This window comes from Photinus pyralis, unplaced genomic scaffold, assembly GCF_008802855.1.
Source record: "Photinus pyralis isolate 1611_PpyrPB1 unplaced genomic scaffold, Ppyr1.3 Ppyr1.4_LG1, whole genome shotgun sequence".
NCBI classification, from domain to species: domain Eukaryota; kingdom Metazoa; phylum Arthropoda; class Insecta; order Coleoptera; family Lampyridae; genus Photinus; species Photinus pyralis.
In genome coordinates this window covers 62,805,786-62,826,835 of record NW_022170249.1, presented here as the reverse complement: position 1 = coordinate 62,826,835, position 21,050 = coordinate 62,805,786, and the positions used below count along the sequence as shown (strand labels likewise).

The window sequence follows — 21,050 nt, the reverse complement described above, 5'->3', positions numbered from 1 at the left end:
TTTATTTGTTTAAATTAAGCATATTTGTCTATTATTAATTGTCCATCCTAGAATTAATTGATAATGTTGTGCTGTCCTTAAATTGTCAATTGTTATTTAGAGTTATCAGTCCAATATTGAAGTCCGTTGAATGATCATTCATCTGAAACACAAAAATTACGTTATCGATATCATCGTCAAGTTATACTTACCTACCGAGTCAATTACCTGTTTAAATAAATTAATAATAGGATCGATTTTTGCATTACGTTATGAGCTTGTCCGATTACCTGTCATTGGGCAAGTTGGTTTAAGACAGGTTGGCGCCCCCTTCAAACAACACTCAGTACAAGATCCACGACTCAGCTCCCAAATCTTTGAGCACTGTTAACACCCATTATAGCCAACAAAAAAAGGGAAAGTCATACAATCTATTTTTTAATTCCTTCTTGCGGCACAATTACGAAAAGTATGATTAGGTTGGTGACAATTCCAACACAAGGGTTGAGACCTGGAGTCTTTACTGTTTGAAAAATTTTTATTGTAAAACGACCTAGAACCAGAATTACCACCGGGTCTTGTATTAGTACCACTAAATGTAGACGTACGAAATTCGTTTGAAATGGGTCTAACATTAGTTGAAATTTCATTAACTATTGGCCTTTTAACTGTATTTTGAGTCGCCGTCTTTTGTTTATTTTTCAAGGTATCAGCATTGTCGATTTTTTTACATAACTCTAGCAATTCCGATATAGAACTGATTTGTACAAGAGCTAATGACGTTATATAACATGGCAATAAATTCCGACGAATGTACTTTAACTTGGTTGATTCGCTACGAAATGGCTCCTGCTTAGTTTGAAACCTATCCCTAATCTCTTGCCAAATATCCTCCTCATAATCGCATGGTAAAAATTCCGCTTTAAGTTTAATTACTAATTGGTCCCAATCCAAAACTAACGATTTAACAGATCTAAACCAAACTAAGGCACCGTCTGAGAATAACTCGACGGCCGAATTAAATAATTCTGTTTTGGTAACGTTCCTTGCCACCCGGTAATCTTCTACTTGTTCTAGGAATGATAGATAATAAACTAGAACCCTCTTTTCCCGAAAATTTCAAACCCCATTTGTAAACGGGTACAGATTTATTATAATTATTTACACAATGTTGGATGGTCATGGGTTGTTCATTACTAGAGGACGCGTGAGCTGTATGATTAACATTTCCTAACGTGCTATTCGCAACAACTTTATCCGACAGACAAACTTCCAATTCTAAAATTGACGCAATGGATTCATTCTTAAAAGCTTGGACCACCTGACTGTCATCCCCATCAGTTTTTAATCTGTGGACACGATTAGTAAGGTATAGAATTCTAGAATTAATTCGTTTAAAGAGAGAATCTGTCTCCGTACCATCGAATTCTACAATTAAAGTTTTCAATGAATCTAGGGCTTGTTCTATAATCTCAGCTTCGTTATCAAAATCGTATAACGGATCTACATGAGTAACGTTCGAACGATTCCTATCCTTTTCTAACAATTTATTCAAAATTTTGCGTTTAGTAACTGCATCTTTCCTATCAGAGACTACTCCACGAATACGAAGCTCATAATTCAACTCTTCCGCCAAAAGGTCGACGGGTCTCATCCCTAAGTACTCCATGATAAGGTGTGCTATTAAAACTGATATTACCTGCTTAAGTAAATGCAAAAATATTTCTGACAAATTTTGATGATTTAAAAGTAAGCCAAAATTAAAATATAAAATTTTTATAAACTTCAAACAACAAATTGGGAGGCCCCTAAACGTTGGGCGCCATTGTATTTGCACAATTGAGATGATGTAACGTATGAAAAGGACAAAAAATGAGTGCTCCGACCCAATTACTAGACAGCGACGTCACCTTATGCAATGCAAAAACGAAACACCATATTATTATTAGAACAGAAGTTGGACAACGAGGGCAAGACGAAGAATGCGTAAATAATGGCACTTTTAGTAGTTTACCACCCAATACAGTTTTACATTTAAGCTTTATTCCTAGGTCTCGATTATCAAAGGCAGGGTATTTGACGTGTGTGTGCGGTCATGGAAGTATGTATGATAATCATACGACCAGCTCCATTTCTGAGGTTTCAACAAGGTGTCACTTTCGCACGAAGAGAGAAATGATAGCGTGGATTAAGGGTAAGAAAGACGCGATTGGGTACAAGAGAAACGACAAATTGGAGTTTATTGGTCAACTGAAATCAATGGAGTTAATAAGTCCAGTTTTAGAGACGGTGTATTTAGCGGTAGAGTGTAAGAGTGGCGACGTGCTTCCAGCTCACAGTGACGCGTTAAAGAAAGATGGAACTTTGGAATATGTTGTAGTCCGGTTAGAATACCCTGTTAACAATTACTATGTTGTACATCCAAAGAGGGCTGAATCATGTAGCTCCGTTTCTGGTGCTGGAGTTCCTAAGTCAATGGTTTCTGAGTTTGCAGAGCAGCCTATTCCTATTATCTTTAAGAAAGGATGGTTAAAAAGATCAGACCGCGTGTTACACTTTATACATGACTTTGAGTGTAGTGATTCGGACCCTCGAGGATACGATGGATTCGCTAGACAAGTATGCGAGGACAGCGTTGGCGATTATATATCAGAAATGGCGTCCTTGAAAAGGATGAATAAGAATCGTTATCATCAAAATCAATTAGTATTTGGAATTTCAGAGGGTCGACGATTTGGACGAGTTATAAACATTGTTACCAACAGAGTTAGATGTTTCGACGATTTAGAGTTATATTTCAAAGGTGCATGTGAGTTAGGGGATTATGATACTGTGTTGCTTGGCAGCGGGATTTATGGATACGGTCGAGAAGACGTGAAAGGTCGTCTATTTAATCTTCAAAATCTATTAATTGAGAGAAGGATTAGGCTTTATGTATGGCTGGGGGAGAATGAACGAGGGTTTGAAGACTACGTAGATGATCAGGATGATAAGTCGGTTGCAACTAGTATAAATATTCAAGACGATATAGAACTCGAATCAGATGATACGACCTTAGATGATGTGAATGACAACACTACTTACCTGCAGGAGTTTATGGCGGAGGGAGGGGTTAAAGATATTAATGACTACGCTATGGATAGTTTAACACTATCAGGTCGAAGTAGCCAGAGGTTGAGTACATCTAATAAAGGGGTAGGTGGAAAGGTGTTAGAGTCTATGACGGTTAGTGATCACCAGGTGAAGGATCCGATGTTACACTCGCGGGTGTCAGCATTATCACTTATTGATTTTGAGCTATTAAAGTTTTGTTTCGAATCAGGGGATTCTGATTTGCGTCAAGCGGCTAAATCAATTATGTTAAAGCATTTACATAGGTTGTGACACTGCGGGATGTGATTGGGGAGGTGCGTAATTGCTACTGCTCATTTATATAAAGGTTCAAAAAAAAAAAAGAAAAAAATGTAGGTCGCGACTTTTAATTAATGTGAGTATCCTTAAATTGACATTTGCCTGAATAGATTTACCGGAATTAGACCCCTATTTTTGGGCGTATGATACGCGGAGTTATCACACCTACATATCACAGTAGCCAACTAATAGGGCCTAGGATTAATCGTTTTGTAAAAAGGGTGATTGTATATTTAATTGTGCGTTAGTGTAAATGATGGCCGATATCGAAAGAATTAAAAAATAGAAATACTAGTATATTTCTATTTGTTTAATTCTTTCTTTCCTTGGAGGGAGACAGTGTAGCGTTCTAAATTTGCAGAAATTGTGGATTATGTTTATGAACAATTTATTCTTTTTGAATGAGGCGGGAACGGTTGGGTGGTGTGGCCGATGGAGGACACTGTGTCTGTTGTGGGAGCGCATGCGTGTATACACAACTTGTGATGGGAGGGATTTTTGAGCGGGACCAAGAAAAGAGGCGAGTGGCGGTCGTGGAAAAGAAAACGTTCCCACGGACATAATAATTTACGTGTGATTAGAGACTTATTTAAGTCAGTGGGGCTGGTTAGCGAGAATAATTTTAGGATTTTGGTTACCTACCTATACTACGTGCAATTATTCCGGTACAAACCTAATTAGGCAATAACTTAATCTACATTTCAATGGTTGTCTAAAATTCTTTCAAGAGCCGTTTGTCACCTTAAGTAAGCTATTAATTTGGAATATTCGTCATATTAGCGTACGCGTTACCTTTTAGGGCTCTTACCCCTAAGTACTGGAAATTGGAAAAAATATATAGTAGCCGCCCCTGACGTCACGTGGGACGCAAATTTATTACCTGCACAAGTAACTGCGGAATAACAAGCGCTGTTCCTGATGATAAGATTTTAATTCTATGGTGATAAGCCGCCATCCCACCGTCCACCTGTATGTACGTGCTGTCCATGTGGATAATGGTTCACACAATGCTCTGAGGTTTGAGATAACAAAATTTGAAAGGAGATGTCAAGTTTATTTGTTTAAATTAAGCATATTTGTCTATTATTAATTGTCCATCCTAGAATTAATTGCTAATGTTGTGCTGTCCTTAAATTGTCAATTGTTATTTAGAGTTATCAGTCCAATATTGAAGTCCGTTGAATGATCATTCATCTGAAACACAAAAATTACGTTATCGATATCATCGTCAAGTTATACTTACCTACCGAGTCAATTACCTGTTTAAATAAATTAATAATAGGATCGATTTTTGCATTACGTTATGAGCTTGTCCGATTACCTGTCATTGGGCAAGTTGGTTTAAGACAGGTTGGCGCCCCCTTCAAACAACACTCAGTACAAGATCCACGACTCAGCTCCCAAATCTTTGAGCACTGTTAACACCCATTATAGCCAACAAAAAAAGGGAAAGTCATACAATCTATTTTTTAATTCTTTCTTGCGGCACAATTACGAAAAGTATGATTAGGTTGGTGACAATTCCAACACAAGGGTTGAGACCTGGAGTCTTTAGGGGAAGGTGGGGACGTTTGGGTCGTGGGAGGATTGGGTCACTGGGTTTATTTTCATGTATGGTACATGTATCCCGCTCATAGGTGCATTACTGGTTGCGGTACTAATAGGTGACATTGTAAACAGAGCCTCATGTTTGTCTACGCGTGTGTTTAGTTTATTGGGAAAATAAGTCAATTTCCAGGTAAGTTTCACTTAAATTACTGATATAAGTAGATCATTGTTTTGAGCTTGCATGTACCACGATGTGCTTGTGATTTTTTCTGTGATTTAAGTAACATTTAAGTTACAAATATAAACGACAAATTATAACCTAAAACATATTGCATAAATAAGAGAGGTGCACATTTGTGAATATTGAAGAGAGGGAGGTATGGGTCAGTAGCGCGCGGGAGATTTGAGTCGACCCAAACCTCCCCACTTTCTTTTAGTGAAACGTCTTATTTAATTTTCTTTACAGATTCAAAATGCCTCTAACTTATAAACAGAAAACTGACAGAGAAAGAAAAACACCTGAGCAAATATCACAAGCTGTGCAACTTGTTCTTCAAAATAACATATCAGCTAGGCAAGTAGCTGCCAATCTAGGGTTTTTCTAGGTCAGCTTTGCAAGGCACGTGCAAAATGCTAAGAAAATGCCATTAGAAGAACCAACAGAACTAACTACTTTGTAGCTAATCCATATTCTAAGACGCGTGTTTTCAAATGAAGCAGAAACAATGTTGTCAGAGTATTTGCCAAGACCTGCAGCAAAATGCATTACGGTTTGAACCACCAAAACGAGACCAATGGGAGTTTTGCAATACCAATAATGCAGTGAAGCTTAGAAAATTAGTTATCCAAAAATGAAGAATCTAAAGCTGCAAACGGATTGTTTACTAGGTTTTCATGAAGCGCAACTCGCAGATTGCTATACGACAACCTGAAGCCACCAGCTTAGGAAGGGCTACAAGCTTTAATGCCCATTGTTGGCCAATTCTTTGGAAAAATTTAAGGGGTGATATTTTAGAAAAAATTTTCAAATCTCTTCCAGCAATATATATAAATGGCGATGAAACGTCGTTACCACAGTTCCAAAGCCTCCAAAAAGTGCTAGCAGTTAAAAGGCCAGAAACAAGTAAGGGCAGGTTATCTCTGCAGAAGGGGCACGTTAGTAACAATGTGTTTGGCTTTATCAATGCAGCCCTGGGAAACAATCCACGGTTTTTGTCTTCCCTAGAAAAAAGTTTTTGGCATATGCTTATTATGGACCAGAAACACGTATGGGATTGGCTCATAAATTCCGGCTGGAAATGACAAAGGGAAAAAATTTTGTTACGCACTTTAAAGCATTTTATCAAAGTATTCGAATGGTGACCAAGGAAAATCCTTGTCTGCTGTTACTTGACAATCATGAAAGCCACGTCAATGTAGAAGTAATCTCCGTGGCGAAAGAAACTATGGTGTGCACCTTTCTAACTTTTCCGCCCGCATTGCAGCATCGTCTTCCAACCTCTGGACGTGTCTGTGTATGGCCCGTTCAAGGCCACGCTACAATGCAGCTTCTTCCGCTTGGATGACATCGAATCCCGGCGAAACCGTAACAATCTATCACAATAGCGGCGTTTAAGGCCAAAATCAGCTTTGATGGTTGCAATTCAAGGCAAAATATATTATCAGGATTCAAGAAAACGGCATTAACCCTTCAATGCCAAATCTTTACGGCTGATGATTTTCTAAATGTCTGCAGTTACGACGACCGAACCAGAAGAAGCAAATTATGATGCTGGGTCCCACACGCTTCCACCTCATTGTTACCTTACTACTTTACTAACACCTACAACTTCTACACAGGAAACTGCTTAACCCTGAATCCGTGTGCTTAATCCAAGGCGAACCTAGAACGTTGATCAATCGGGACGTGCAAAGGATCGCACACGAATTTTTGAACAGAAACGCCAGAGGAAAAATGAAATAGAAGATGGAAAATGAAAGAATACTGAAAAAAGTAGCTTACAGTAAAGAAGAAATCTTTGTGAAGAGGTTACTCAGAAAAGACAAGAAAAACGAAATTATTGTCAAGCATACAGACAGTGAAAGCGATTGAACTCTAGTGAAGAACTACCGGACTCGGACCTTTCCGAATACGATCCAGAAAATGACCGTGTGTCTGAAGATTTTGATCACTCTGCAAGTTGTTCTAGAGTTGGCGATTATGTAGTTGTTAAATTTACCACAAAACGAACATGTCTGCATTATGTTGGAAATATACAAAACGTAAACGAACAAGGATTTTATGTTATAAATTTTTTACGAAGGAAAACAAATTCAAACACATTTTATTACCCAGAGGAAACGGATATTTCAGAAGTTGATTTTAGCGATATAGTTCTGCGTTTGAGTCCTCCAAATAACATAGCTGGTACCAACAGAACGCAAAAATTTTGCAACTTTGATATTGACCTAAGTAGTTTTAAGAACCTGAACTAGATGTGTTAACGATTCATGGCCACATGATATTTTTTTTTTTGTTTTCAGAATTTGAATTTGTTGTGTTCTTATTTCTTTGTTTACTTTAACTTTGTATGCAATATATCCAATAAAAATAGTTTTACTGTAAAAATATAAGCCCTTTTACACCTAAAACATCACAAATAGTAAGTGACCCATTTAACCCCATTACCTGACCCATACCTCCCACATTAAGGGAGGTTTGGGTCAGATAGTGACTTCTAGAATTTTGAATTTTCAGTATCCTATGTAATAATAATATATAGCAATAACTATGGACAAGTGATTGCTAAAAGGTTACTAATTACAACTGTCTGACATTGAAGTGGTGTCTGTATCATTTTCAATAATTATGCAGATTATTTTAAAAAATGACCCAAACATCCCACCTTCCCCTACTGTTTGAAAAATTTTTATTGTAAAACGACCTAGAACCAGAATTACCACCGGGTCTTGTATTAGTACCACTAAATGTAGACGTACGAAATTCGTTTGAAATGGGTCTAACATTAGTTGAAATTTCATTAACTATTGGCCTTTTAACTGTATTTTGAGTCGCCGTCTTTTGTTTATTTTTCAAGGTATCAGCATTGTCGATTTTTTTACATAACTCTAGCAATTCCGATATAGAACTGATTTGTACAAGAGCTAATGACGTTATATAACATGGCAATAAATTCCGACGAATGTACTTTAACTTGGTTGATTCGCTACGAAATGGCTCCTGCTTAGTTTGAAACCTATCCCTAATCTCTTGCCAAATATCCTCCTCATAATCGCATGGTAAAAATTCCGCTTTAAGTTTAATTACTAATTGGTCCCAATCCAAAACTAACGATTTAACAGATCTAAACCAAACTAAGGCACCGTCTGAGAATAACTCGACGGCCGAATTAAATAATTCTGTTTTGGTAACGTTCCTTGCCACCCGGTAATCTTCTACTTGTTCTAGGAATGATAGATAATAAACTAGAACCCTCTTTTCCCGAAAATTTCAAACCCCATTTGTAAACGGGTACAGATTTATTATAATTATTTACACAATGTTGGATGGTCATGGGTTGTTCATTACTAGAGGACGCGTGAGCTGTATGATTAACATTTCCTAACGTGCTATTCGCAACAACTTTATCCGACAGACAAACTTCCAATTCTAAAATTGACGCAATGGATTCATTCTTAAAAGCTTGGACCACCTGACTGTCATCCCCATCAGTTTTTAATCTGTGGACACGATTAGTAAGGTATAGAATTCTAGAATTAATTCGTTTAAAGAGAGAATCTGTCTCCGTACCATCGAATTCTACAATTAAAGTTTTCAATGAATCTAGGGCTTGTTCTATAATCTCAGCTTCGTTATCAAAATCGTATAACGGATCTACATGAGTAACGTTCGAACGATTCCTATCCTTTTCTAACAATTTATTCAAAATTTTGCGTTTAGTAACTGCATCTTTCCTATCAGAGACTACTCCACGAATACGAAGCTCATAATTCAACTCTTCCGCCAAAAGGTCGACGGGTCTCATCCCTAAGTACTCCATGATAAGGTGTGCTATTAAAACTGATATTACCTGCTTAAGTAAATGCAAAAATATTTCTGACAAATTTTGATGATTTAAAAGTAAGCCAAAATTAAAATATAAAATTTTTATAAACTTCAAACAACAAATTGGGAGGCCCCTAAACGTTGGGCGCCATTGTATTTGCACAATTGAGATGATGTAACGTATGAAAAGGACAAAAAATGAGTGCTCCGACCCAATTACTAGACAGCGACGTCACCTTATGCAATGCAAAAACGAAACACCATATTATTATTAGAACAGAAGTTGGACAACGAGGGCAAGACGAAGAATGCGTAAATAATGGCACTTTTAGTAGTTTACCACCCAATACAGTTTTACATTTAAGCTTTATTCCTAGGTCTCGATTATCAAAGGCAGGGTATTTGACGTGTGTGTGCGGTCATGGAAGTATGTATGATAATCATACGACCAGCTCCATTTCTGAGGTTTCAACAAGGTGTCACTTTCGCACGAAGAGAGAAATGATAGCGTGGATTAAGGGTAAGAAAGACGCGATTGGGTACAAGAGAAACGACAAATTGGAGTTTATTGGTCAACTGAAATCAATGGAGTTAATAAGTCCAGTTTTAGAGACGGTGTATTTAGCGGTAGAGTGTAAGAGTGGCGACGTGCTTCCAGCTCACAGTGACGCGTTAAAGAAAGATGGAACTTTGGAATATGTTGTAGTCCGGTTAGAATACCCTGTTAACAATTACTATGTTGTACATCCAAAGAGGGCTGAATCATGTAGCTCCGTTTCTGGTGCTGGAGTTCCTAAGTCAATGGTTTCTGAGTTTGCAGAGCAGCCTATTCCTATTATCTTTAAGAAAGGATGGTTAAAAAGATCAGACCGCGTGTTACACTTTATACATGACTTTGAGTGTAGTGATTCGGACCCTCGAGGATACGATGGATTCGCTAGACAAGTATGCGAGGACAGCGTTGGCGATTATATATCAGAAATGGCGTCCTTGAAAAGGATGAATAAGAATCGTTATCATCAAAATCAATTAGTATTTGGAATTTCAGAGGGTCGACGATTTGGACGAGTTATAAACATTGTTACCAACAGAGTTAGATGTTTCGACGATTTAGAGTTATATTTCAAAGGTGCATGTGAGTTAGGGGATTATGATACTGTGTTGCTTGGCAGCGGGATTTATGGATACGGTCGAGAAGACGTGAAAGGTCGTCTATTTAATCTTCAAAATCTATTAATTGAGAGAAGGATTAGGCTTTATGTATGGCTGGGGGAGAATGAACGAGGGTTTGAAGACTACGTAGATGATCAGGATGATAAGTCGGTTGCAACTAGTATAAATATTCAAGACGATATAGAACTCGAATCAGATGATACGACCTTAGATGATGTGAATGACAACACTACTTACCTGCAGGAGTTTATGGCGGAGGGAGGGGTTAAAGATATTAATGACTACGCTATGGATAGTTTAACACTATCAGGTCGAAGTAGCCAGAGGTTGAGTACATCTAATAAAGGGGTAGGTGGAAAGGTGTTAGAGTCTATGACGGTTAGTGATCACCAGGTGAAGGATCCGATGTTACACTCGCGGGTGTCAGCATTATCACTTATTGATTTTGAGCTATTAAAGTTTTGTTTCGAATCAGGGGATTCTGATTTGCGTCAAGCGGCTAAATCAATTATGTTAAAGCATTTACATAGGTTGTGACACTGCGGGATGTGATTGGGGAGGTGCGTAATTGCTACTGCTCATTTATATAAAGGTTCAAAAAAAAAAAAGAAAAAAATGTAGGTCGCGACTTTTAATTAATGTGAGTATCCTTAAATTGACATTTGCCTGAATAGATTTACCGGAATTAGACCCCTATTTTTGGGCGTATGATACGCGGAGTTATCACACCTACATATCACAGTAGCCAACTAATAGGGCCTAGGATTAATCGTTTTGTAAAAAGGGTGATTGTATATTTAATTGTGCGTTAGTGTAAATGATGGCCGATATCGAAAGAATTAAAAAATAGAAATACTAGTATATTTCTATTTGTTTAATTCTTTCTTTCCTTGGAGGGAGACAGTGTAGCGTTCTAAATTTGCAGAAATTGTGGATTATGTTTATGAACAATTTATTCTTTTTGAATGAGGCGGGAACGGTTGGGTGGTGTGGCCGATGGAGGACACTGTGTCTGTTGTGGGAGCGCATGCGTGTATACACAACTTGTGATGGGAGGGATTTTTGAGCGGGACCAAGAAAAGAGGCGAGTGGCGGTCGTGGAAAAGAAAACGTTCCCACGGACATAATAATTTACGTGTGATTAGAGACTTATTTAAGTCAGTGGGGCTGGTTAGCGAGAATAATTTTAGGATTTTGGTTACCTACCTATACTACGTGCAATTATTCCGGTACAAACCTAATTAGGCAATAACTTAATCTACATTTCAATGGTTGTCTAAAATTCTTTCAAGAGCCGTTTGTCACCTTAAGTAAGTTATTAATTCGGAATATTCGTCATATTAGCGTACGCGTTACCTTTTAGGGCTCTTACCCCTAAGTACTGGAAATTGGAAAAAATATATAGTAGCCGCCCCTGACGTCACGTGGGACGCAAGGGAAGTTGTCTTTTTGAAGAGACGGTCCGCACTCCTATTACGCGATGTAGTTATAATCAAAAAGGAAGATGAAAGGCGAGAGCGTTGGAATAAAAGGAAAGAATCAGCCAAAAAACGACAAGAAACCGCCATGGCTAAGTTCGTGGAGTGGAAAAAGCGTCAGGAGGCCAATAAGGCAAGAGTTCTCGCAACTTGAGACCTCCATTTTTGGACGATTTTCCTTAGTGTTTTCAATATGCAGCATGCTGTGGTGTTGTCGGTTGCAATTTTCACAACAATTTGGACTGGTGCACCTTGTCCTTTTGTCGTGCTTTAGGCAATTGAAGCACAACTGGTTTTCCTTGACGATTTGCCATCGCTCCCTTGTTGACAATTCGCCAAACTTCTTGAAGTGATGCTATCTTTTTTGGTGCTGGTAGGGATGTTCTCAAAACAGCCATTGGTCCCCATGATTCGGTTTCTATACCCATGTTGTTAATTGCGCGCAGACTATCCGCAATTGTGTCATGGATTGTGGACGTCTGGAGCGTTTGGACCAATTTTTGGCAGATTGAAGATGTTGTCTAGCTGCTTTGAAAGCAGCAACCGCTTATTTTGGTAACGGTTCGTTAGCAGCAGCCACACGTCGTTGTAGTTGGCTTCACTTATTGGCAGGTGTTGTATCAGTTTGCTAGCTTCAACCCTTAGATTTGTTTTCAAATGCTGCATTTTTTCCACGTTGGTCCATGCTGCGTAATCTCTCCCAAATTGCGGAATTTGTATCCGTGGGAGAGGAATTTTCTCGTAGCTATTTTTGTCTCGTGAGTCCTTGTCGGCGAGCGCTACCATGATTTGGCGCACGGCTTCCTTGGCAGTTTCGTAGTGTTCTGCCAATGTATCTGGTACTTCCATAATGTCTTCGTGGGCTTCTTGGATGGCGTCCCAGAGCTTGCGGATGTGCTCTCTTTCATACTTCCAATAGTTGCCGGCAGGTTCCTGATCTAGTTCGCTTTGCGTGTCCCGGATGAGTGCCATAGCCTTTTTAATTTGTTTTGCAATTTACGTACTTGCGGTTCTGTGGTACCCGGGCTGGGTAGGGAAGGTATTTCTTGTAAGCCTTGCCCCCCTGGTTTAGTCAGCGTTATTGACGGAATGCTTGCGGATGGGATTGGACTCACCGGAGATGCCGTTGACAGGTGTTAAGGTACTCGTTGTAGGTTGTGGTTTGTTTGTCGAATTCCTTTGCGAAATATTCATGTCCTGACTCTTGTGACAGGGCCATGATCTGTGAGTGACGTTGCCTGAACGTAGTTCATTGTGATTCCAACTCACTCCTTTTCTTGTTGATGATCTCGTGCTTAGTTTCCGGGGATGCTCGTCGGACCCTCCGAACTCCTTCTTGAATTTGGATTGGCACCTCTCTACGGTTTTTGCGAGCTGGAACTGCTCCTGGGTCAATTTTTCCATCTCCATACTCGTTGGCTATTCTGGGCACTTGATTTACTTGAACTAGTCGAAAATTTTGCATGTTAGAGGATAGGTTAACAGAAACTTTGCTTCGCATTTTTGGACCAGCTATCACATCTTGAAGTCTGTGAATATATTATGAAACGCCCTGTAGATCACCTAAACACCACATTTAAAACACATGGTGGGTTAGAAGAACAAATTTTTCAATCGACGAAAGTATGATACCGTACTATGGAAAACGCTATGCCAAACAATATATGTATAAAAGGCAAACCCATTAGGTTTGTTCTTAAAAATTGGGCATTGTGTACAGGCTACTGTGTTGCTTTTGAAATATACACGGGAAAATAGACAAATACACATCAATTTGGAGTGGGTAGAGAGGCAGAAATTGGAGGTAATTTTGGCTATAAAATATTCTTTGATAATTATTTCATACCCTTCTTGTATATCGTTCAAATCTAAAAATGTATGCTCCTGAAACAATTCGTGGTAATCGAACTGAAAGATGTCCTTTCCCTGACAAGAAAATATGGAACAAAGAAAAGAGAGGAAGTTACAAGTTCATTGAAAGTAAAGAATTGTTACTCGTTTAATGGAAAGACAATAAAGTTACAATGGCCTCTAATTTCTCCAAGATAGATGTCAAAACCTCTCGTGGGTGCAGGGAGACAAAATCGAAGAAGTCAGTTGATCAGTCTGAAGTAACATCCGATTACAATCGAGGAATGGGAGGCGTCGATAAAATGGATGGATTAGTTGCAGATCAAGAATTAGACAACGAAAATGTTATTGGCCTATTTGCCATAAGCGTCGCAAATACTTGGCTGTTGAACATTTTAGGTTGCTTTGCGCATGTACTTAATTCTTCGACAAAGGTATTGATCGATACCTTCTCTTCTCTTCGATAATCTGAACAAGGAGCAGGTGATTCTAATCGGTCGTTACATTTTCATGAGTAATGTATATATAATTGGGGGTTGGTTTGAGACCACTTAAACCCCTAAACCGTTAAGGGATTTATAATTGTTTCGACGTAACTACCATCTTTATCACATTCCTTTTGTTCACAAAATGGCGTTCTTATAGAGAAACACCTGTGCTGCATATCTAACGATACCTGACTAGAAGACATAGTCCAGGGACATTTTTTCTGGTTATATGTTTACCCCGGTTGTGTGGGGGTAAACGTTCGTTAGATTTCCCCATTCCTGGTGTGTGTAAGTCACCAGTCCGGATTGTCACCTCACCCTCACGGGGCCGAGCGGTAGATTTTGCCGTACCTGAACTGCCGACAACCGAAACGATCTGAGTAAAGGGGCTAGGAGGATTCTAGCCCACTTTTGGTCGAAATCCCATGTTATTTCTTATGGGAAATTCTAAGGTTCATTTGGGCTTTTTTTGAGCACTTCTGGTCAGTGCGCATGCGCGCCCCGCCCCTTTGCGCAGGCGTCATTTGGACGCCATCTTGGAATCCTCAAGTTCTTGGAATCCTCAAGTTCTTGGACGCCATCTTGGAATCCTCAACTTCGACCCCTTCGTACCCTGAAAAATTTTTTTTAAATGGAACGGATTCGAACCGCCAACCATCGGATTACAAGTCCTATAGCATAACCACTAGGCTAACTAGACTTGTATGATATAATGCTTCGATAGTTGTATTTATAACGAACCTCTAAATATTATTAAATCATAGATATATAAATACATAGATACAGCCATACCCCAACATAGTTCAAAAGGACGTACCATCTATTACCATCACTTTCGGCACATTAATTACGTATAGCGCTATCTTTTATAGAGGTACCCTGAGCATGGAAGACAAGATTCGCATTATTTATTATAACTGTCAATCAAATTGTTAGCACAAATCACACAGAAAATTATCAGATTTGAGACTTTACAACATAAATAAACCGCCTTTTTATTTATTTAAATTGCATAGCAGCAAAGAAATGTTACATTTAAAATGGAAGATGTTATTTAGAAAGCTGGCAAATGAAGAATTTGAAAAAATTACAGCTGACAACTGGAAGAAAGTGTGTGAACATGTGGAAAGTGATTAATTTAAAAGAGAAGTTATATTTGGTTGATGTTGCTGAACTTGATAATACCTAAGTGTTAATAATGACAGTGATGATAAATTTCATCTGACGATGATTCGGATTGTGAGCTTTTACAAACGTAATGAATGTTCACTAAATGAGTATTATCACCAATTGGATATCATTATTAAGGTGTTGTATTTATTTTAAATAAATGTACACGTGTAGCTTACTTACTACAATTAGCACTATAATTTCAAAAAGAAACCCCACCGAATGGACATATGCCGAAAGGTAGGCAAGACGCGTAGCGACCAAAATTTGATATTGCACGCACACACAGTCTAAAAACTCGTTTTCCTAAGAATATTGGACGGATCCTTCTTTGTGATCATGATATAAACGCACTGCATCAACATCATATAGGCCAAAATAATAATTGGAAACGAATTCACTTCCTGTCGCAACAATTTCCTTTACCATTACGCCTAAAACCATGCAATTAAAATTAAAATGTTGAACATAAACTTTACTTACTTACGGTTTTTTTGATATTCTGCAAGCCAGCAATGAATTCAATGCAGCACATCATGCCAAACAGGGTAAACATTATCCCAAATTTGAATGGCGTAGTTCGATGTAATAAAACTATTTCAGGAATAACAATTATTATTAACGCGTCTATCATTATGGCAAGCACTAATGTTATTCGTATTCAATTGATAACGCAATAATTACATAATATTTAGTGAAAAAACCGCCCATCATGTTTAGGGCGAATATTTTTAGTTAGATTGGATTTCGCGCTATCGTGAAATGTGTCAACTGTCACATGACTTATGGGACGCGCTAAGTTTGTTTTAAGCGACCGATTCGCGTACGACATAGTGGTTAATGCAATAAAAAGAGATAGAACATGTTTCATCTTGGTTAGAAAGTAATGGAGAGATGTACAAATTTCTTTGATATGTTTTTTAAAAACCGAGGTACGTTTGTTAAGGATGGCTGTATCTAGGTATTTATATATCTATGTATTAAATGGTACGGAGGTGCCATCTATTGGCGTCGTAATGCATATAGAGGTATATTTTCAACCGACTCCCTCTATTAGATTGATGTGACATATAGGTATAGGGTAGGAAATTGTAATTTCAGGAGACAGGTGCGAGGACCCTCATTCTAACCTATAATTCCATCTCGGAGGTAGGTTCCCTATAACTAGAACAGGAGTGGGCAGGGAAAAAACCCGATAGGGGCTAGGGGCTATTTGGTGGCGGCAAAATGATACGCATCTAACGTATAGGAAACTGTAATTTGCAAATTGGGCGGCATATGGCATTAAAATAAATACATCTCTGAGCTACGGAGACATATTCGTTTTATTGGGTAATATAATTATTTATAATGCACAATGAGCAAGCGGACGTGAATCGATGTCTTCATTTGGGGGGGTAGCGCGGGTTTCTCTTCAATGACTTCTTGCGTTAGAAATTTACGAATAAAGTCGGCCGTTTATAATGTACATTTAGATAGCAAACATGTGAACTATCCATCCGCTTGATTATTTTATAAAATCCTCGTTCCATCCGTTTGAATAATAGGTATTTATAAATCGAAAGGATGCGAATTATCTGTTTATCGTTAAGGACGCAAAAAGGGTTCCGCATTATAAATACCACTTTATCGCATCATTTGTTCTCAATGCGTGTACGAGCAGCAAAATGACATCGGCGCCGACGAGGACCAATATTTCAAAGTGCGAGTGGTTGTTAAACGAAATTCGAGAGTATGTGCCAAACGTAAGTGTTTTAATAATTTTTTAAATGGTTTGCAATTATTAGTTTTTAGGGGTACACGATCATGTGCCCGTGTGCACATAATCTGGTTTATGATGAGAGGCGCGACATTCTACTATTTATAGACCCCTTTTTTGGGGATTACTATATATGGGTTTTTACGAATTCAGAACCCTCAGGAAGGGGAGTAGCATTTGTGCGTGTAGGACCGTAAGTATAAAAAAAGTTTACGACCTGTTTGCATTTTTTTTTCGCAGAAGATACCAATCACCTCGTCAAAGGAACTGCTACAATCAAAATCGTTGACATCAGTCGTCCTCCTCGTCCTTCAAAAAAACTAATGCAGAAGGTGCGCCTCATAATTAAAATCATCGATGTGTGTTTAGATTTATACCAAATTTTATATATTTTAAATATTTATAATAAAGGTCCTCGTCGGCGGCGTATTTTTTTTCTTTATTAAGGTTCACATACATCGAAAAAATTAGATTACAAATAAAGCTATAGATATTTCACTCATTCCAATCACAATTTACCTGATAAGTAGTATATTCTGTTAAATCAATTTTTCGAGGATCCACATTTATGTTGCGATAATAGTTATGATATGGTAAGTGTTCTAATTCTAATTCCGGATAATGAAGACTCCACTGGTCCATTTGAATTCTGCTAATCAACCGATCAATTCTAATTTTATAATCCTGTTCATTTTCACGTTTATCCATTTCGATGGATCGAAATTCTACTTCTTGTTCTTCTTCTTCTTCTTCTTCTTCGTCACCATTGAGGGACGAGTATGATGATGCCGGTACATAAGGTGTTATCCAAGGATGTGACATTTCAGTAGACTCATCAGGAGCAGCAGAACTCTCGTCATATTGGCGCGTATAAGTGCGACGGACGATGCTAGTATTATTAATGCCTGCAATTAACGTAGTAGGATAGCGGCTTTTTAACGTTCGAATTGAGGTTATGTTACATATTTCACTGTTGGTTAGTGCTTCATGTATTTCTGTTCTCCATATAATTTTCAGTTGTCTTGCTCGCCATAATTGCTTTAAGAAATACTGGATTCTCTTGGGCATGTAGATGTAACCGTATATATTTTCCTGTACAAACGAACGATATTTAAACTTATTCAATACCGCAGCTCCACTTAATGTTTGCGAGCTCGAGGCTGATAGCGATATATTAATTTGGAGCTTCCTTCACCGGCAGGTACAAAGTTAAATTCCACCACGGTAGGCGGCAACTGAATTACTTCTTCTTGCACAATGGCGACTCTCTGCCGATGTCCATCAATTACAGGCACACTTTCTAACACAATGTCGACAAAAGCTTCTACATCTTCCATGTCTTGAAACAAGTGCAATTATAAACAAAATCATAATATTACGTAATCGTTAAATAGTAAAATGGACATTTAGCTGCGTATATTCTAGAAGAGGAACAAGTTACCGAATTATCGATCTACCTTGTATAGCTTTAGTTAAATTATTATTGGGTAGATACACCTCTTTCCATGACCACCCAGGAGGCAATAAATTCACACTAGAAATAATGCAATTTATTGGAGATGTTTACGGTCTCGTTATAGGATTCCCCATTAGATATTTCTCTACACAGGGTGTATAAAAAATAACTAATAGGCCTACCTTTTTAATAGTACTGCTTGCGCATAAGTAGTAACCCGTTAGCAAAGGATAAGGTGTATAACAGAGTTGAACCTTAACATTTTATTAATGAAATCTTAAATTTATACAAGAATTTACTATTTTTAGCTTTATACAGGGGTAGTTTGCTAATAACCTTTAGTCTAAGAATATTCCTAAAATAATATCCTAATTTGTATACAAATTTCCTAGGATTTTGACAATTTGTAACTAATTCATCAAAAATCACAACCTTAATCAACTTCCATCTGTTCAACATCTTGAGGCTTATTGATAGCATAATGGCCCCACGGTAGAGTGTTAAATGAGTCAGGAATCAGGTATCTCTTATCATCCTCAGGACTTAGAGCAATTTTCGACTGCGTTATGGAATAAACTTGATGTTTATCCGTACGAATCAAATTTTGAGATGTAGTTTTGCGCTTATAGGTCTCCAGACACTCCACATAATCATCAAAGGTAATTTTAGTTTCTACTACACTTTTCTTTATCCCCTTTGCCTTCTTAGTCAAACCATAATTTTTAATAATCGTAGCAATTTCATCCTCATCATACTCCTCCGCTTCCAATTTCTGTTGTAGTTTTATTAAATCGTCCTTAGTGGATAATACTTTAGTGGTGTACAGTTTCGATCGTAATCCTACATAATCGGTCATTATCTGTCCATTATTTTCATCTTTCATCATGCCCAACACTTTCTTATTTACAAGGGGTATGCCATATGGGTTATTGGGGTCATAATCGCTAGTATCGTAATATTTAAAACAGTCGTTTTTTATCGCCATATAAGGATCTTGTTCACGAATTTCATAAATTAAGCTGTCCGTATCTGTGTAAAGAACTGTGCAGTTATCTCCAAATCTATCCATCATGTAGTCATAATGGAAGCTGTAGATGGTCGTCTTGGCTAGATCAAGAATGGCTTGACCTACGTATATAGGCTTATTTAAATAGACTTCAAGCTTATTCAATTCTACAGCTACCAAGTTTTCGTTAAAAATGGCGCAAGATTTAAATTCCGGTTTCGCAATGTATGATTCTGCGCCGTAACGTCCTTTCCATTGGGATAGTAATTTGATATTAACCCGTTTTCTGACATTTTCCATAGTCTTCCCAAAGACCGCGTTATTCATCAACTTAAACAAGTTCTTCTCAAATTCATTCTTGGCTTTTTTTCTTAGTTCTGTATTAAGGTCAATGTAGGACTTTAGCCAAGGGGACTGTTTAAATTTGAGTACCCTATGTACTTTTGTGAGAACTAACCCATGCTCTAATGCTTGTTTTAAGGCGCGATAGTGGATGACGTATTAATTTTTCTTTATTGTCCAAAGTCGCCATGAGTTTTGAAGGAGGATCTTTAGTAGTAATAGGTGGCTTTAAAGTTTTCGGGTTAATATGTATAGGACAGTACGGTAAAGCAGCGTGTCCTTGATGTAAATCCTTTGGGTATGTTAAATCAACTTCTAAAATATAACCTTCGTCTGCATCATCCGGAATCGTAGCGATATCGATGTTGGAGTCTACCCATTCAAAGCCTCCATATGGAAGATATTGACTCATACTCCATCCATACTGGTTATTGATGTCGTTGTACATTAGATAGACATCCGGTTTCGTTGAATCATATTTGAGCATATATTTGTTGTTTGCATGAGCTCTTCTTTTACAGCAGACTTGACTTAGCCCTCCACGAATACCCCGTTCGACAAAGAGAAACATATCCTGATCGGTAAGGAGTTCCAGCTCTTGTTGCGTGTATTTCAACATGGCATCCCAAGTAAAGCCTGGTAGTGTAAAATAGTGGGCCGGATCTAAATCATAAGTGCTAATACAGCTTGATCTAAACTGTTCAAAGACATCTGCAAGGAGTAGAATATCAGTCTTCATGTATAAGTCAACATATTGACCCAAGTTGCTGCAGTTAAATTTGGTCCACACCTCTTGAGCTCTACGGTACATTCTTCGAGGACAGGGCTTATCTTCTAGCTTATTGTAAAATGTCTTGAGGAGGCAGACTAGGCTCATCGAAACGGTCGAACGAGTCGAAATAATCATACGGCATAATACCCTTTTTAGTTAAAATATCAAATTGATCTTCAGGTAGTGTAGAGAATTGTGACTTTAGATTAGGAAAGTTCGTTAGAGCTGATGATAATTTATCTAACGATGATGCCATAAACCGGAAGCTGTCTATAAATCTAAAGCATATGCGTGACTCGTTGATGTGTTTGGTAAAAGAAATATATTGCTCCTTGGTTATAGGGAGCAAGTCGATCTTGCCGTCCATTCTAGTGGCAATATCTGTTACAACAAAGTGTGCATCATATCCACTCAAGTTGTGGAACACCACCGGAATTGTATGAGTGTCCTGGTAGTTGACGTTGTATCCCTCACATGACGCTCCGCGGAAGTTGTTCTCCGGGATAAGGTGATTGTGATCTGGAACTTTCTTTTGACCAGATTTAAATGACTGTTCAAAAATATGGCAGTGC

At 38.1% G+C, this 21,050-nt stretch overlaps 4 protein-coding genes and 1 long non-coding RNA gene across 5 annotated transcripts; 3 read left to right on the top strand and 2 right to left on the bottom strand.

Moving 5' to 3' along the window:
- The first annotated feature begins 1,816 nt into the window (after nucleotides 1-1,816).
- Nucleotides 1,817-4,334, top strand: LOC116159752. Its single transcript, XM_031472829.1, has 2 exons — nucleotides 1,817-4,136; nucleotides 4,190-4,334. Exon 1 carries the CDS (start codon nucleotides 1,852-1,854, stop codon nucleotides 3,361-3,363), a length of 1,512 nt encoding a protein of 503 aa, XP_031328689.1. The 5' UTR covers nucleotides 1,817-1,851; the 3' UTR covers nucleotides 3,364-4,136; nucleotides 4,190-4,334.
- A 4,812-nt stretch (nucleotides 4,335-9,146) lies between these two features.
- LOC116160340 lies at nucleotides 9,147-11,589 on the top strand. Its single transcript, XM_031473528.1, has 2 exons — nucleotides 9,147-11,466; nucleotides 11,520-11,589. Exon 1 carries the CDS (start codon nucleotides 9,182-9,184, stop codon nucleotides 10,691-10,693), a length of 1,512 nt encoding a protein of 503 aa, XP_031329388.1. The 5' UTR covers nucleotides 9,147-9,181; the 3' UTR covers nucleotides 10,694-11,466; nucleotides 11,520-11,589.
- A 507-nt stretch (nucleotides 11,590-12,096) lies between these two features.
- On the bottom strand, nucleotides 12,097-12,606 carry LOC116165524. Its single transcript, XM_031480039.1, has one exon. It carries the CDS (start codon nucleotides 12,604-12,606, stop codon nucleotides 12,097-12,099), a length of 510 nt encoding a protein of 169 aa, XP_031335899.1.
- A 3,939-nt stretch (nucleotides 12,607-16,545) lies between these two features.
- LOC116159874 lies at nucleotides 16,546-17,232 on the top strand. Its single transcript, XR_004143077.1, has 3 exons — nucleotides 16,546-16,888; nucleotides 16,938-17,095; nucleotides 17,143-17,232. It is a non-coding gene; the product is annotated as an uncharacterized LOC116159874 (long non-coding RNA).
- A 1,559-nt stretch (nucleotides 17,233-18,791) lies between these two features.
- Nucleotides 18,792-20,613, bottom strand: LOC116165517. The gene is made up of 2 exons (XM_031480028.1): nucleotides 19,822-20,613; nucleotides 18,792-19,778 (listed from the first exon to the last, which is right to left on the bottom strand). The coding sequence occupies exons 1-2, from the start codon at nucleotides 20,611-20,613 to the stop codon at nucleotides 18,792-18,794; spliced, it is 1,779 nt and encodes a 592-aa protein (XP_031335888.1).
- Nucleotides 20,614-21,050: the final 437 nt, after the last annotated feature.